The following is a 17,119-nucleotide window of genomic DNA, read 5'->3' as shown; positions in this document are numbered from 1 at the left end:
ATATGGCTAAATGGAGATACTTTAAGGATTTGTATTTGTAGACATTTTATGGATTTGCACTTGATCCTGACTTGTAGTCCACAATTGCGTAGAAATACGTTACACTTCATTGTACCTCGCATAGTACTTGGTACAGAGCAGCTGTTTATTAAATATTTGTCATCTGAAATCAGTATTTAATGAGTGACTAGCAAGTACTTAGACGTCTTCATTATGTCATCACCTTTGCAAGTGGACTCTAGAACCACAATCAGAACACTAATGCATTCTTCAAAGAACAAGCATCTCCTAAAGTTTTTCCCAGACACATGGCCTTTTAATTGGAAGCATAAAAGGAGAAAAGTGGCATCTTTTAAGGTAGAGTGGTTTTTTGTGTGTGCCATAGTTTTTAGCAGGTTTAAAGAGTAACTTACAAAAATAAAGTACTTCGTCCTGTGCTTTACATGGCATGTGACTGAGTCAAAGTAGCTATGTTTTGAAGGACTACTTGCCTACCTCCTGGAGCACGATGTCTGTGCTATTTACATGATTGTGTGATGCATTTGAAGAGAAAGTTAAGTGGCCTTTTGATGTCCATTCAGCACTCAAACACATGAAGTCATCAACAGCAGGCGGAAGCGTGAATGACGCTCCTAGGACACACCTGTGTGTCTTTCTCGGTGCGGGAGCTTGTGGTAAAAGGGGTGTGCCTCCGGGCTTCCTCTAGATCCGTTGAGGGGTTTCGCTCTGTCTTAGCTGGACAAGGGTTGGAACTCCTTCTTTCGAGTTTCATGTGTAAGTGTGTGGGCGTGTGTTTGTGCTTGTACTTATGAGAATGAAAGGGACGTAAAAGATTTCCCGGTGCTGCGGTATTAAATGCATGTCTGCCCTTGATAGTGAGCGGCAACGTTATTTTTTAGTGTTATGCTGCACTTATGGTACACTTCCAATAAAATATTGATGATTGCCAGGGGAATTTGTGAACTTTAAACTACATAGTTTCTAAAACCTAGTAAAAGTTAGACACAGAGCAGGTGACACGATGGGTAAGTGCAAAGTGAATGTTTTAAAATAAATAGCACTTGGATGACCTGAGGTGTCAGAAGAGGAGACAAGGGTGTGTGTTTGTCAATATAGCTTTCATGTTTTACAGACTCCTGAGGGAACGAGGGAAGATACAATTTCACCTTTTCTGTGCCAAAACATTTTAATTATATCTTCTTCCAACTACAGCAGTTCAGTAACCAAGGAGCTGACATTGATGCATGTGTTGATAAAGCTGCAAACATTCAAAATGAGATTAACAAAGATTTTGAGCAAAGGGTGACAGCTAATTTTCCACAGTGTTCTGCATCTAATTCAGACCAGTGTAATAATAGAAGATTTTATAACATTTTTGTTATTCAAAATTTTTATGAGGTATTTATGTTGGTCGATACCTTTGTGTTGTATTCAAGAAATTATAACTTCGCTGTCCCGTGGCTTAAAACCATTTATGACAATCCTGTGACGTTGAAACCATATTAGGGGTGGGGGAGCTTGGAATTTTTTAAAAATGTAGATCATACTTTATTCTTTAAAGCTCACTTTGTCCTATGTTAAGCTAGAGAACATATAGAGGCGGCAAACACGTATTTTTCTAGTGTTGCTCAGTATGCACTAATGAAATGGCCCAGGAAAGTGATCTTCAATGTATTTAATCATAAAACTGTAGATTCTTTATGTTGAGCTCCTTTGAGCACATTTCAGTGTATTTCTTTTCTCCCCAGTCTCTACTTGAAGGCTGCTGACAGTCTTCTTTCACTCTTCTTTTTGTTTGTGAAATTTTCTTTCTTTCTTTTTTATTCACTCGCTCCTCCATGTGCTTTCACTTTTGTTTGCTTGGGCCGTCTCTCGTCCCAACTTGATAATGAGGAATGCAGTGTGACCCTGACCTCCATCAGCCCATGCATGACCTTCTGACTCTACCATATAACCTTTGACCTCCTCTTTGACAGCTTGATTAATTACCCTGTGTTATGATTTATGAGTAAGTGCTATGTAAAAATAATAGACAACAGGTGGTCCTCTGAAAACTTTTTGTGGCATGTTTTCTTTTACTGATGAGCTATTTGAAGTTGGAATCTTACTAGTGTGTTGGCCCATATTCTGCTACTTTTATGTCATTGGAGCACAGCGCTAGAATTTAGTGAGCCCCGAGTTGAAGCACAGTCGTGACGAACATTTTACAAAATGTTAGCAGGGCGCTGATACCTAAATGCACGTTGGGAAGAAGCACAAAACGGAGTCAAGTGACATTTCAGGCGTTTCAGTCCCAGGTCACGTCTTGAGAAAATTGCTGAAATAATGGAGGGGGCATTTTTCAAGCAGAGCTGCAGCTCCAACAACTATGTTTACTTTAACGCTTCACTAGTGACTTCTGATTGGTTGTCATGACCTCATCTCACTGTTGCCCTGAGGATGCTGCCTCAGCGACATATACATACCCTTCTCGCGGAAAAAAACAAAAGGTGGGAAATAAACAGAACATCCATACATCTTTCAGAAAAGATGAATGGACAGGGGCTTGTCCATTTTAACCATGGGCAGATGTCGTTTACAGATCCAAACACTCGGGCTTCATTTTCCTTGAGGACGCACACCTATCTTCTCTCACACCAAGCAGAGAACGTGCTGAACGTGCAAACTGTGAAGGATAGCTCTGTGTGAAATGATGTCTTTCAGAGCCTTTCTCGAGGACCCAGACGGGTAGCTCCAGAGGTCAAAGGGTTCGACGCTGGGCTCTGACCTCTCTCTTCACATGTGGCATTGCAGAATTGGCAGGTTAATATTGCAGAGCTGAGGACTTGAAGCTCTTTTATTATTATTATTATTATTATTATTATTATTATTATTATTTAGCTGATTACACCATACTTGAAAAGACACTGAATTTCCCCTAATTTTCCATTTGGTTTATCATTGCTAACTAACAGGCAAATTAACTTGGGTGAACTTTAAGTTTTAGAGAGGCTTTATTTGAGCCAAGTATACACTGTATTTTGGGTTAGGCATTTAAGAGCTCTTGTCTCTGGGCAGAATCTTCTCACTGAATGCTTATCTGTACCGATTGCATTTCTTTAGCACGGTTTCTTCCACTTTGATTCTTTGTGCTCAGCATCACCTGTCTGTTTTAGACTCCTCTGACCTAAGCCACCACTGGCTGATTGAATGGCCAACGAACTATGATTTATTAATAAGTGTATCTCTAGACTTCAAAGTAAAAGAGGTCCAGAGACCCATGTTTCTCTTTAAATCATCACAAATACTAGTGCTGAATAAGATGCTATGTTTTGCAATAAAATTTGAGGGATACTCAGATTCCATGGTGTATGCTTTATAAACGCAGGTCTGAAAATGAAGCTCCCAAAGTATACTAAAAATGGAGTGGGCTGAATTAAAGACATAAAGTTTGCTTTCCCCTCTCTCTTCTATTGATCACCTCCTTGATCTACTAGACTGTGGCCAAACATAAGAGTGAATTCACAACGTTGTGTATGCTTTGTTTCTTGAAATGTTGGATATTGCAGTTGATTTTGGTAAATCATTGACAAAAGATGCCAGAAGCTTTATTTATTTCATTGTAAGATGTTAGATAATCACTTTGCTCTATTTATCTTGTTAGAGATAGCAGGAGAAGTTTCTAGATATATTTGAAATGACCTCACTTTTCATCTTATGAGAAATTTGCCAAGCTTAAGGAATACTTCGATATAACATGTGTAAGAAGCCATGTTTAATTATCAGTCGCCTTACTAGAGTGGAAATGTGTGGTTCTTTTGTGAGACTAGAGTTGATGCTTTATTTTTATAAGGTACTTTTGTAACACTTTGTTGCTACATTTGGTAATAGTCAGACTAGTGTCTTTTAACCTATTTTGTGTTGTGTGTTGATTGAGTTATTGGGAATAGAGGGAATCCATTTTTTAAATGGTATCTTTTAGCTTGTAAATTGGTATAATGCTTGAAATATTTACACATTGAACAATTGTTGCCTATTTTGTCTCTACTTGACTATTTGCATTTACTCATGAGTGTCCATATATGAATGCAATGCAGAAGCAGCAAAGATCTTTGTAGTTTGTGCAAAGGGGTTTCTTTACAATGTTACATTTGACAAAAAGGTGGAAAAGAAGAACTTTTACTCATAGAGAATGTAAGTGGAATAGTTCACTTTTTTTGTTACTCCTCGTCTCGCCTTCTCACTATAACGTGGCTGTGATTTGCCTCTGTGAATATTGCATTCATTAATTTAGCAGGACAAAAATTTATTCGAAAAATTTAAGTTTTTTGCAGAATGATAATTGAATTTGCAACAAAGACATTTATTAAAATTAGCTTTCATTTCAGCAGAAAATATTCTTGAATATTTCTTGATTGCTATTACATGAATTAAATTGGTGGTCTGAAATATCTACTGGATAAAATGTTTTCTAAATAAGTTAGATGTTTAAGGAGAATCATTGTTGAAACCTATGTGATAAAAAAATTCTTAATTGATTTATATAGTAGTGGTTTTAAAATAGAATCATTTTTCATTTGTTGATGCCTCAGTGAAAAATTGACAGTGTGTCTTTATAAAATTGGACAAATGAGTCATGTAATTTCCAGTTACATAATCAATAACTTAGACAAATACTACTTCTTTGATGATTTATGGTGTCTGCATTTTATACTTATTTAGATTGGGCACATGAAAGTTCAGAGTCCATGTAAAATCAAGTAAGCACAGGAATTGTTTTAATCCTTATTTTCATAAATTTATTTTTAAAAAACACAAAAAATCCTACCAATGTGCTTGATACAATGGATGTATGGATTGTTATAAGAGCTGTAAGAGTCCCATCTTAAAATACAGTTTAAATGACCCTAAGATCACCAAGACACTATTTTCTCATGATTGTGTGATACGTTGAGGTGATCCTTTTAGGATCCTGCCAACTCTAAATGTTGTCCAGAGTGCACCTTTACTGGGATTCACACATGGTGCATACATGGTGCAGGAGATGACGTTCATGCTTTTAAAGCCCCACCATGAGTTTGATGTTTTTCATATCATCTTGAAAATGCAGTATACCACTGTTTTCATGTCTATGCAAGAATAGAGTTAAGAACTTACTTGCTCTAATTCATATCTTCATATATAAGACTGTGTGTGTGTGTGTGTGTATGTTAAAGTTCACTTCCCTTAAAGAAGGCATGGAAGAAACATGACAGAAGACCACTTACTCACGGTACAGAATCTAGAAAGGAGGCAGTTTTCTTTTTGGCCCCTGGTGACCTTTTCAGACCCTGTTCCTTAGACCAGAGACAGTGTACGGAATGCCTCCATTTCGCTCTCTTTAGCAGAGTGCAACGGTGCTCTTAACTGACTTTGGGTGGGAGGAGAGGTTGTGAGGAGGAGGAGAAGGGCGTGGAAAGTTGTAAAGGCACAAGGAAGAGGAGTTGGGACTTCCCTCCAATGTGATTTTAATAACTAGTCAAGTGTGTCCGACTGTAGAAAGTCACCAGTGACAATCTGTCTACCTGACAGTGGTCACAATGAATTACAAGACTTTTGAATGGCCATACAGATTAGAATAAGGCAGGACCAAATAAAATATCTTTTGTTGTTGTAACTTTGACTTAGCAGCTAAGGAACTTTAAAAGAAAAGGGGAGGAAAAAAAGACTCTGGTATTTAATGTAGAAGGTTTCCATTTCAAAGTTACTATTTTATAAGCCTTTCATAAAAGATATGTTTATCTAAAAACCTTCTTTAAAATTAAAATACGTATAGCTTTTGAAGAGTGCGTGGTGTTTGTTACCCAGTTTGGTACAGGCCAGTGTCTCCATAGTTTTCACAGACGGAAGGGGACTATGTCTTAATTAACAGTCCTATCACTAAAATCAGAACTTGAATGATCGTGCAAATCTCCAAACCAAATCTGCATTTTCAGAAAATAGTATCATTGGGGAGGTGAGAGAGAGAGAGAGAGAGAGAGAGAGAGAGAGAGTGTGTGTGTGTGTGTGTGTGTGTGTGTGTGTGTGTGTGTGTGTGTGTAATTGAAACAGCCTGGATAAAGTTTGCGGGCCGTTTGTGAAATCAACTGCTGAAAAAAGCAACCATGTGGAACAATGTAGCATAATGCAAAGTAAGATCATTTGGTCCTTGTTAATATATGTTTACTTTTACAGCTTTAATTTTTGAATCATCTATTTATGGTAGGCTTGATAGGAAGGAATTAAAATTTCAAGTAAGAGTTATACTTCTAGAAAGAAATACAGTTTTAGTAAATTTGATTACCTTAATATTCTGTATATCTTATAGTTTTATCATAATTTAAACCATCTTTTAACTATGACTTTTCAAGACTGCACAAGGACTTAAGTGGGACGCCTGTAGTACAGATTCAAATAGAAAGGTCAAGATCTATGTGTATGTAGATACAAATCAACTTCAACTTTGTGTTGCACAGACTTATATTTGTGGTAACTATTCTCCTCTATTTTCTCATGGTTAGAATCTCTGTAGTTATTTGATAATAGAAATATTAATGTTTCCTTAATTATAAATATCAAAATGTGTAGTGTGTTGAAAGTAAATCAGGAACATGTGTGCATTACAAACTTAGAAAAATAAACAGGCTAAGAGACCACAAGCCTTATTTTAGACTTTACATCTCAACACGTGTTTTTTTTTTAGGGTACGCGATTTTAAAGAGTTATAGGAGTTTAAAAATGGAACGAAATTTTAAGATTTTAAAATACATCTTAGAATGATAATGCATTGCCTGTGTCACTTATCTCCTGAAAGGAGTCACATAAATAAAGTGACACATAAATAAAATTTAAGGCGAACAACAGGCATTGTATATTTCTGATAATATAATTATGAAAATCTGTGGAATGCTTAATCACATTTATTCCTTTTAAATTGTTCATCTTTCTTACTGTTAAATAAGATTGCTCATCAAGGGTAACTGTAAAGAAATGAAAATCCTATAAAGAAATTAAAAATCCAGCAAAATGTAGTTTTAATTCTAAATGTCAATTTAAATCATTGATTTCAAAATATTTATTATAAATATAAATATCTGAAAGTGTGCTTTTTGCTTTTAATCATCTATTTGTATCATTTTGGGGAAATTTATTTATTTTGGAAGGGGACTTTAGTAGAAGTCTTGAAGTATAATTAAAATTTTTTTTACCTTTACAGTCTTTAACTTGCAATTTTTGTTCTGATAGGTAATCTGTATTTATTTTTATAAAGACAAACAATTTAAAATGACTTTTTAAAGAAAAAAATAAAATATTTTTTCTAAAGAAATTTCTTAGTGGAGATGCAGCTTCAGTAAATCATGTAGTATGATGACGTTTTATGAATTGGAAATGGTTTATAGAATTCATTTGGTGTTTTCATTTCAAAACAGGAAGGATATGGAGTAATAGTACTGAATCCCAATGAAAACTATATTGAAGTGGAAAAGCCTGAGATACATGTGCAGTCATCGTCTGACAGTTCGGATGAGCCAGCGGGAAAACGGGAAAGAAGGGATCAGATCCCCAAAGAAACAAGGAAGCGACGTGATTTCTACGAGAAGTACCGTGACCCCCAGAGAGAAAAAGAAACCATGCAGTTGGGCATCCGAGTAAGTGAAGTATTCGTTTTGTTTTCTTATTTCTTTTTCCATATTTGGGTTTTATTTCATATAAACGACTTTCCTTTTTATTTCTTTAAGAAATGGTTCATTCTTTGATTGTTAGCCATCCATTTCCCCTAGGTGTCTACTTCTTAGTATAAATATTTGATCTTACTTATTCATCACCATTCCTATTGCAGGGTGGTATTTTATGGGAGAAAATGAAACTGGCATTTTCTCTTATGTCATACACTCTTCCAAGGGATTTTTTCTGAAATAATCTTACTGTGATATAAGCAGCAGGAAGAAAACATCAATCCAGACTGCCATCAAGCTATTTTTAAGGTTGTGTCATCGTCACGTGTCCATTAGAGAGAGTGCATCTGGCCTAATAATCTTAAGACATATCACCTGCTGCGCTATTAAATACTGTCTAAGATCCATCCTCGTCTTGGGGGGTAGTAGTTTTGCTGGTCATGCATTGTTGTCCTTTGAGCAGCCAGCTCTCCACTGCGCCTCAGCTTAACTTCACAAAGTAGGTAGAGGGAGAGAGCAATTAATATCTTAATAAGACTGCAGCTACAGTCGTTTGGGGGTAGTGTAACGTGGGGGTCCCCGTCCTTTGCTCTTTTCTTACTTTTCAGTGATCCTTGCACAATAAAGTGCTGGCACCAGGGGATTGTGCCACCCAGAGAACTCTCATTCTGCAGGGACATCAACAACTTTAGTTGCACTTGGGCACACTCTGCTTGCTATATGCACCGTCCCTTATATATTGGAGATATATTCCTGTGACTTTCAGAGCCCCTAATGTGGCCTCTAGAAGTTTAATTTAGTAGTAAACCATGTCAGAAATGCTACTGGGTAAGTAAAACATTAAATTGTTATCTTCTTCTAGTGAGCAATTCAGAGCATTTAAACATAGACTAATGAACATTTTATAAATTGCACTGTAGGATAGTGGTGAAGTTTCACATTATACTACTTGAGCTATCTTTGCATTTACTTAAAAAATCATTAATAGAATATTTCATAAAAATTTTTAACAGAAATACTTGGAGTTTTAAGTTATTTATTCTCTTTGTTATACTTCCACTTCATGGCATAGTTAAGGGAGTCCTGGTGGCACAATGGTTATTGTTCTCAGAGAGTAATGGAAAGGTCAGTGGTTCAAACTCACCATCTTCTCCAGAGGAGAAAGATCGAGCAGTTTACGTCTGTAAGAACTCACAGTCGTGGAAACCCTGTTGGACAAGCAGTTCTACTCCCTCCCACAGAGTCCCTGTGAGCCAAAATTGACTCAGTGGCAATGGGTTTGCTATCCAATGATTATGACAATAAATCCGGTGAACAGCCTATGTGACTTCTTAAGATTGCAAATGTGTATTGACCAAAAATATCTAAAGTACTTAATATGAGGTAAGCAAAATCTCGACAGATTTTATTTAAATATCTCAAAAAGCATATTGCTGCCTAAAATGCTACTTGATGAATTAAAACATTTACTAGATTTGGAAATGTTAACTTGATCTTCTCTAATGACGGACCCTCCTTCTTTTCTACAATTGCATCGGGATAATGTGGTTGCCTTCTTCTCTATCATTTGTCCTAAACTTTCTGGTGTGTGATTCAATCTGTCAAGTCAGATTGAATCCTATATTACGATCTACAAATGAATTGTGTAAGGTTTTTAAAATGTGTAACTCATTAACAGTATTTACTTGCTACTGTGAATTATGAGTTGTAGTTGCTTAATACAGCTCTTCTTGCCATAATTCCATGTGATGCCCTGTAAATTCTAGACTCTACGCCCATTGCTATAATCACTTTTTGGAGGATGTACTCTACTATGCTAACAGACAAGATTATTTAGATTGAGACCTGACTTAAATGGAGGGTGTGAACCAAGTCACACCCCTTTCTTGGGGCATCGTTAAGTGTCTACCTTATTACAGGGTGGGACTTAAGACACCATCCTCTGTTTCCCCTGGATCAGGTAGACATGCTGGTACCACTGTTCAGTCCTAACACACATCAGATCACCTGGAAAGCCAGACCTCTGTTTCCTGACTGAGCTGTGATAGAAGCAAGACCTGTTCTAACTTTGGAACCTTTTTGCCTTCTGGCTCTGGACATCGCATTTGGCTCGCCTCTGCCTGACTTTTGGATTTCTGACTGAACCACAATAACATCTTGGAAGAGTTGGACATTTGGGACATCTTATCCTCCAACAACTTAAAACGAATCTGGCATCTCATAAAAGAAACTGCTGCCACAAAATATAAGCAAAGTGTGATTTGTAGCGTGGCGGTTTTTTTGTTTTATGAACAATTTCTTTTATTAGTTTTGTGCCTTGTATAGAGTAAGCATCTGGTCCAGAAATCTGGCCCCTAGATTAGAGCCTGCATTTCCTAATTTTGCTACCATTGCTTTCCTTGGGTTTCTTCGGTTGCTTTGTGTGTGTACATTTAAACACATCCTTCCTTTTCCACATCTGCCAGCCTACACTGAGATGCCTTGTGGCATGGTAAGTTAAGCGTTGGGCTGCTAACAAAAAAGCCAGGGGTTCAAATCCACCAACCACGTGGCAGGAAAAAGCTGAGGCAGTCTGATGGAGTAGTTCCATTCAGCTCTGTGGGGGAGCAGTGACATGGACTCAATTCAATATCAGCTGAGTTTTAGGTTACTTATCCTCCTGTCTATTTTCTCTTACAATGAGGAAAAAAGTAATTTTGTGTTGCATCATCATTAAGACCTGCTCTCTTTTCCTTTGCTTAAGAAAAAAATTGGGGAGGGGTCTTAATTACTCTTTTGACACTTCTGCCTCTTTATCATATCTATTTGCCTCTTACTCTGCCTCTTTTATCCCATTCGTCACTCATTCACCAAGGCTCGCATGGAAAAAACTAAAATAAAAATAGACTTATGTGGAGATCACTACTTTGTATCCTATAATCTTTGCTATAAAATGCCATTCTTACTAAGCATCCTTACTCCTAAATTCTCCCAGGATTATGCAAATAACTGAGGTAAGCTGGCATTCTTTAACTGTTCTCAGTGGCAGCGGCTCTTGCTCCTGTGGTGGGAGAGAGAAGAATGGTTGGTGTTATGGACAGTGATTCACTTGTAGGTAGTGCATTTTTTATGGTCTCCTTCCCTTGGGTGTGTCTCTAATTAACACGTGTTTGTAACTTTAAGACTCAGACAGTGAACTTATATTCACAGACTCCACCATTTACAATTTCCAGTTACTCATCTATTTTCAGCCACCCCGTGAGGTAGGGTATTCGTATTTGAGGAAAATGTTACACAAATGGCCCATATTTTTCTTGGGTCACATAGCTAATAAATGCTAGAACTAAGTGCTGAAACCCAAACGGCTCAACTCCTCGTCCCCTTTCTCCCTTTCACTTGGCTAAAAACGAAACGCTTCTCTGAGACGTGCAAATGGATCGTCTGTACTGTCAGCCTGGCGTAGTGTGACCACCTGCTTCTGACCCAGGTCAAGATTGGTCTGTGGCGGGTTATCATTTACTGGATAGGGTTCGAGTGGCATAAAAGATCGGCAGCCCAGCCCCCACCTGAAGCTCGGCCATTCACTCCCCAACAGTGCCAAGACGGGCTGGGTCTGCTGCGGTCAAGGTTACAGCCAAGCAAGCCCGCTGGGGGGTTTCCTCCGTGGCACGGGCTTCACTGTGAGTCGGCGTCGACTTAATCATTTAGATGCTTAATTGAACGTGACTGTCAGGCGGAAACATGTCTGGGAAGGAACACTCAGACGTGTCCTCTCAAAGGAGCCATCAACAGTGGTCAGACTGCACCAGGTCAAAGACAAAGCTTGCACGACCCAGAACAACGAGGCGGGCCTGTCAAGCCCCAGCTCTCGCGGGGGCTCCGCATTTTAATAGCTTGTTCCCTCCATCGAGTCAGTGTTGACCCAAATCGATCCTGTAAGACAACGAAGAACTGCTCTTCGGGGTTCCGAGGCGGCTGGCCTTCATGGGAGCAGAAACGAGGAGCAACTGGCTGGGGCTCCGGCGTGCACGCCACGGCACCACGCAGTTGCTCGCCGTGCACGTAGCACCGCTGACTCAGATTTACGAGGGAGGAGAGTAGGGTCAAACGTTTTCGTCATTTTCTCAAAGTTGACCAACCACACTCACAGCCATTGAGTCGGTTCTGACTCATAGTGAGCCAGCGGAGCCGGTTGGAAGTGTCCCGGGACTTTCTGAGACGGTCACTCTATGGGCGTGGGATGTCTCATTTTTCTCCCTCAGAGAGGCAGCTGGTTTGGAACTGCTGACTTTGTAGTTAGCAGCCCAACACAGCCACGACACCACAGTTCTCAGAGTCGTGCACTTTAAACGTGAGTTCCGTGATGGGGAGGCACTTGGTCTGTCCACTCCCTGCTGTCTCTCCAGAGCCTGGAAGACAGCTTCCCACAAGTATCTGTAGAACAGAGCCGCAATAATACATTTTTGTTGACTTACTAGAACAGTAAAGCTAGGATTAAAATCCCATACTAGGACCGTCCTTTTTTTAATTGTAAGTTTAACAAAATGCGTTCTGTGTTGTAGACGGGGAGCAAGCTGAGGCTTTAACTCTTGTCGAGGTGCACAGCTTCGAAAACCCACAGCGTCAGTTCTACTTTGCCCTACAGGATCGCTTGGAGTCAGGCTCGATTCGGTGGCAGCGAGTCGGGTTTGGGTCCATGAGTCATCGACATATGGTACTTGCTTTTGCTGTGAGCAATCGTTGCAACAAATTGTCCCCTACCTAATCCGGTGACTGAGATTATACTCCAGAACTTAATAATGAAAAGCCATCATGCCACCCTTATTTGGTATTTTGATATATCTATAACTTTCATATGAATATATGAAATTAAGCTACCCTATGTTCTTTCTTGGCGTTCTCGTAGTACTGCAATTATGGATGGAAATGGCAGTGATTCTCCCCGAGCTATTGCGATTTTTGCATGACTTGCTTGTCGATGAGCTTGTAAGCAGACTCCCGCACCCACTCTACCTCCACCCCACCTAGACTGGTGCTTTACGGACTTTGTAACTGGGTTTCCCTAACTGTCGCAAAGCCTCGCTGAAATTCTCTCTCTTCATTTCACCAGAAGAGTGACCTAATTATTATGACATCATGGAAGTTATTATCATATGACTCAATGTGGAATTTACTTATTTGTATTGAAGTATACCTTGTATTTTTATCTCATACTGTTACTAGTATTACCAGTTTATCTTTTGTGCATTTCTATTAGATTGCCCCACAATCCTCTAAATCATACTTTCTCAAATGCATCTGGTCTACAGCCCCCTCTTCATTAAAAAAAAAAATCACTTAGCACCCTCCAGTAAATGACACGCCCCCCCCCCTTTTAAATGTGATAGCCCATAATCCAGGCTAACGTGTAAGTGTCTGCGTTTGTAGTCTCTGTGGATGGTTCTAGCACCGCCCCACCCCCACCCATGGCCCCAGAATAGTACTTCTCACTTTAAGAAGCAACTGCTTTCGATCCTTGAGCATGCTATATGGATTTTGGCAGTGCCTGTGTACCTTGAGAAGAAGCAGGTACAAGCCAGTTATTTCACCAGTACACAGTGTGTTGTAAGGATGTCAGGAACGTAATATTAAGCCTGTCCTTTAGAATCTAATCCCTTGGCAGGAGATCAAAGCTAAAGAGCAGGTCTTAGCTCAGTAGAGGCCCCCTCATAAGAATAAGGGTTATTCCATTATTAACCTAGAGTATAATAAGACTGATAGCCCAGAAAGATGATAGTTAACAGAACTTGAGAGTCTACAGGGGTGGAGGATGCCCAGAAGTTGCTTGTTGCTGATCAACCTAAAGTTGGAGTAAGTCCACTCAGCACCTCGTCTTTACCGTGAGACTAGGTACACATCTGGTAATGGCAACAAAAGAAGATGGGGTTAGACCTATCAGGTTAAAAAAAACCATCTCTGATGGGCAGAGAGAAGGAAGGGCAGTTTCATGCCCACAGCAGGAACAAATCAAATGTGGAACAGACATGTACAGATAGGAATCTTGGGAGAGCCAGGCACTGAACTCGAAAGATACTAAAATATTTATGGATTGATTGCTTGTTGATGCCCTTCAAAAACGTCTTTCTTAGCATGTGAGAAATGTGGTGTTGTCTAGTTTTCTGGCTGTTTTTTTTCAGTCTTCATGTGAATTTTTGCAATTGTTCAGAAGCAGCCAACTCAGATAATGTGAAGCTTTCTTTGAAAAAAGGGTGTTTTTGATATTCTGACTTGGGTTGTGTGTACAATATTGGTGAGGGCCAATAAACGCCATCCTGTCTAATTCTCTGTACCCCTTCTGTTGGGTACAAGTCCTTTTTTATCTAGAGGTTTAGCAACCACGTTGGACTCCTTTATATTACAGCCAGTAATTGTGTTTTTAAATCTCTGGCCCCATTTACCGTTCTTAATATACTCAAGCAACCAGAGTGGGGGTTGTTAAACGTACTCTTTTTTTTTTTTTTTTGGGTTCTTTTTCCTGGTATCCAGGAAACAGCTACAATTTCCTTTTAATTTTTTGCTAATATGTCTCTGTATACAGGCAGAAAAAATGTAGACTCCAGATCTAAAACTTTAAGTTCAGCAAAGTATAATTTTGTTTTATCTGCTAAATCAATGTAAATAGATACTACTCACCAGTGGAGTATGTAGCCCAGCTATGATGCGCTGGGAGCCGAGCTTGAGAGATCAAAGTACTCACTGTGTCATGTGGCAACTTTCCTTAACTATGAAATAATGTACTTGTTGGCATATATTATGGCTTATTAAGGGGATTGATTTAGTCTAAGCAATAAACATCATGTCAGACATGCCTGGCAGGAAAACCTGCTTAATATGTTTTGTAATAAGACAGAATTTTTTGTTCTTGAAAACATCTGCCAACTGAATTCAAGAGTGAAGACAGAAAATGTCATCAATTTAGTGGTAATCCTATAAATTTAGTTTCTTTCTGAGCAACACATCTCAAGACACACAAAATCCCCAGTGTTAATCACCACTGGTTATAGTACTTTGTAAAACGATGAAACAAAAACATTTTATTTTTATATAATGTGCTAATTAATTCATAATGAATTTTAATATTTCAACTGATAAAATTTTAACAAGCATCTTGCCAACAGATCATTTTTTAAAGCATCTGTTTTTTAATGTGTTGGGTTGAGAACTGAGTCAAATGGCTAAATATGTACATATATTCTTGTAAAAAACATATTTCCATTCCCATAATTATAGATATACTATTTATTTTTTTCCTCTTAGACCACAAGGGGCTGCTGCTGTTCATATTAAATTTTGCTTTTCCCAGAAACACAATATACCAATCTCACTATGTCATTATCATTATTTTTTTTCCCAGGCCAAATCCTTTCAATTATAACCAGTAAAACACACACACACACACACACACACACACACAGCTAGAATCTCATATGATCGATATAAACTATTATCTTAAGCACTTTCTCCATTCTCAGACATATTTTTCCAGAAAACTTAAGACCTGTAGCCATTGAAAACAAATCAAAACAATAACTATTGTTGTTTCCTGTTTTTAGTGTGGAAATAGTATTGTGGATAGTATGGTAATGAGGTTCATAGCACAGAGTCTAATAAACATGAATCTTAATCCCAGCGCTTCCATTTATGTAGTGTTAACTAAAATAAGAGTAAGTTTCCTAAGTATCGGTGTATGTTTGTTCATAAAAACAACAAAAGCCCCAGCATGAGAACAATATATGTAAAGCAAATATAGGGTAAGGGTCTTAGGGACCCAGTAAGTACCGTTTGTCTTCTCTACAAATTAAGATAGACTCCAATGCTCACAGTTCTTTCAGGAGCAAAGTGTGCCAAAAATCATGCCTGTCTATCACTCTCCTGCTGCTGGGACTCAGTGAGCGACAGGATATAGGACTCAGATAAACATCAGCTTTACCAATGAATGCTTATTGTTGTGAGTTGCTGTCAAGTCGGTTCTCACCCAAAGCCACCCTGCGTACAGCAGAACAGGACACTGCACGGCACGGTCCTGCACCAGCCTGCAGTTGGCTGTTCCTGGGCTCAAGCTCATTGTTGCAGACACCGTCAGTCCATCTCCTTGAGGTCTTCCTCCTTTCGCTGCCCCTCCACCAAGCGTGATGAACTCCGCCAGGGACTCGTCTCTCCTGGCGGTATGTCCAAGTATGTAAGACCACTCCTCAGTCTACACTACGCCCATCCATCCCCCCCTTGTATTCTTTCCATCTGTGTGTGTTCTGAAGATCAACTCAGTACCATCGAGCGAGCTCTGACTCATAGCGATCCTGTGCACAAAAGAACAAACCAAAACACTGCCTGGCCCTGCCCCATTCTCACAATTAGTGTTTTGTTTCAGCCCTGCAGTCCTCGTTCATGTTGCTAAAAAATGTTTTTGTAATAATAAATACAACCCCTGTCTTCATTTCTTTGACCAATGCTTAATTTTCCAACTACTCATCCTTCCTCTTTGCTTACAATATTTGTAATTCAAATTCCAGCAATTATCAATTTATGATAATGACATGTTTGATCAATTTTGGATAGAAGGAGTTGAAAGAATTCTTGGATTTTTTTCATTATGGGCTTTGGTGGTTGATAAATATGAATAATAGTTGTATTAACTTATCTTCTTTGTAAAGATATAGATTTTATCCTATTGCATACGGCACTATACTTCAGTAAATCTTTAGAGATTTCTGGAGTGTTTTTAATCATTTTATTGGGGGCTCATTCAGCTCTTATCATAATATACATCTACATCCATTGTGTCAAGCACATTTGTCTATTTGTTGCCTAGATATTTCTTTCGATGACGAGTGTGATGCCATTCCCATCGGATTTTCCATCCCTGGCATAGGAATTATTTGGCTCAAAATGGCCAATGGGTCCATTTCATTCCACTGATTCCTATGCTATGGACCTTTAAATGTTGCATTTCATTTTAATTGGCTTACAATTTTCCTAGATTCATACTTCATACATTCAACCTTCTGATTATTTTGCAAGATTGAGCCGTTTCTTTTCATTTTGAGTCATGACTCAGTCACAATGGAAGGTGCTGATTCTTTCTTCCATTGATGTCATGAAGGTGAGCTCTACTCTGAGCAGACAGCTCTTTCCCAGCCATGTTTGAGTGCCTTTCACTTATACATCCATTTGATTGCTAAAAAATACTTGCTATTTATTTATGATACAACAGCTATTTGCATTGCCCTGGCTATACAGATATGTAAAATGAGGCTTAGAGATATAAATAGATTTAATTTATATAAGTTGTACTCCTCATGAGCATAACTAGATCTGTGTATCTGTCTACAAAGCTCATATTGTCCCCAAACTAAGCTGCCAATAGTAAACAGTTTTCTATGCAGGGGTCGATGAGATGACTCTGTCTGTATGAAAGAAATGAGGATGAA

The 17,119-nt window shown here is 38.7% G+C and overlaps 1 protein-coding gene across 8 annotated transcripts in view; it reads left to right on the top strand.

Moving 5' to 3' along the window:
- The window catches only part of ARB2A (ARB2 cotranscriptional regulator A), a 498,151-nt gene that overhangs the window by 184,423 nt on the left and 296,609 nt on the right, over positions 1-17,119 (top strand). For all 8 annotated transcript variants that reach the window (XM_075541276.1, XM_075541283.1, XM_075541275.1 and 5 more), the window contains one exon: positions 7,428-7,646. In XM_075541276.1, the coding sequence (XP_075397391.1) occupies positions 7,428-7,646 (219 nt within the window). The remainder of the gene's footprint in view (positions 1-7,427; positions 7,647-17,119) is intronic.

Source organism: Tenrec ecaudatus, chromosome 2, assembly GCF_050624435.1.
Source record: "Tenrec ecaudatus isolate mTenEca1 chromosome 2, mTenEca1.hap1, whole genome shotgun sequence".
Taxonomy (NCBI): Eukaryota; Metazoa; Chordata; class Mammalia; order Afrosoricida; family Tenrecidae; genus Tenrec; species Tenrec ecaudatus.
This window is presented reverse-complemented; position numbering and strand designations above follow the sequence as displayed.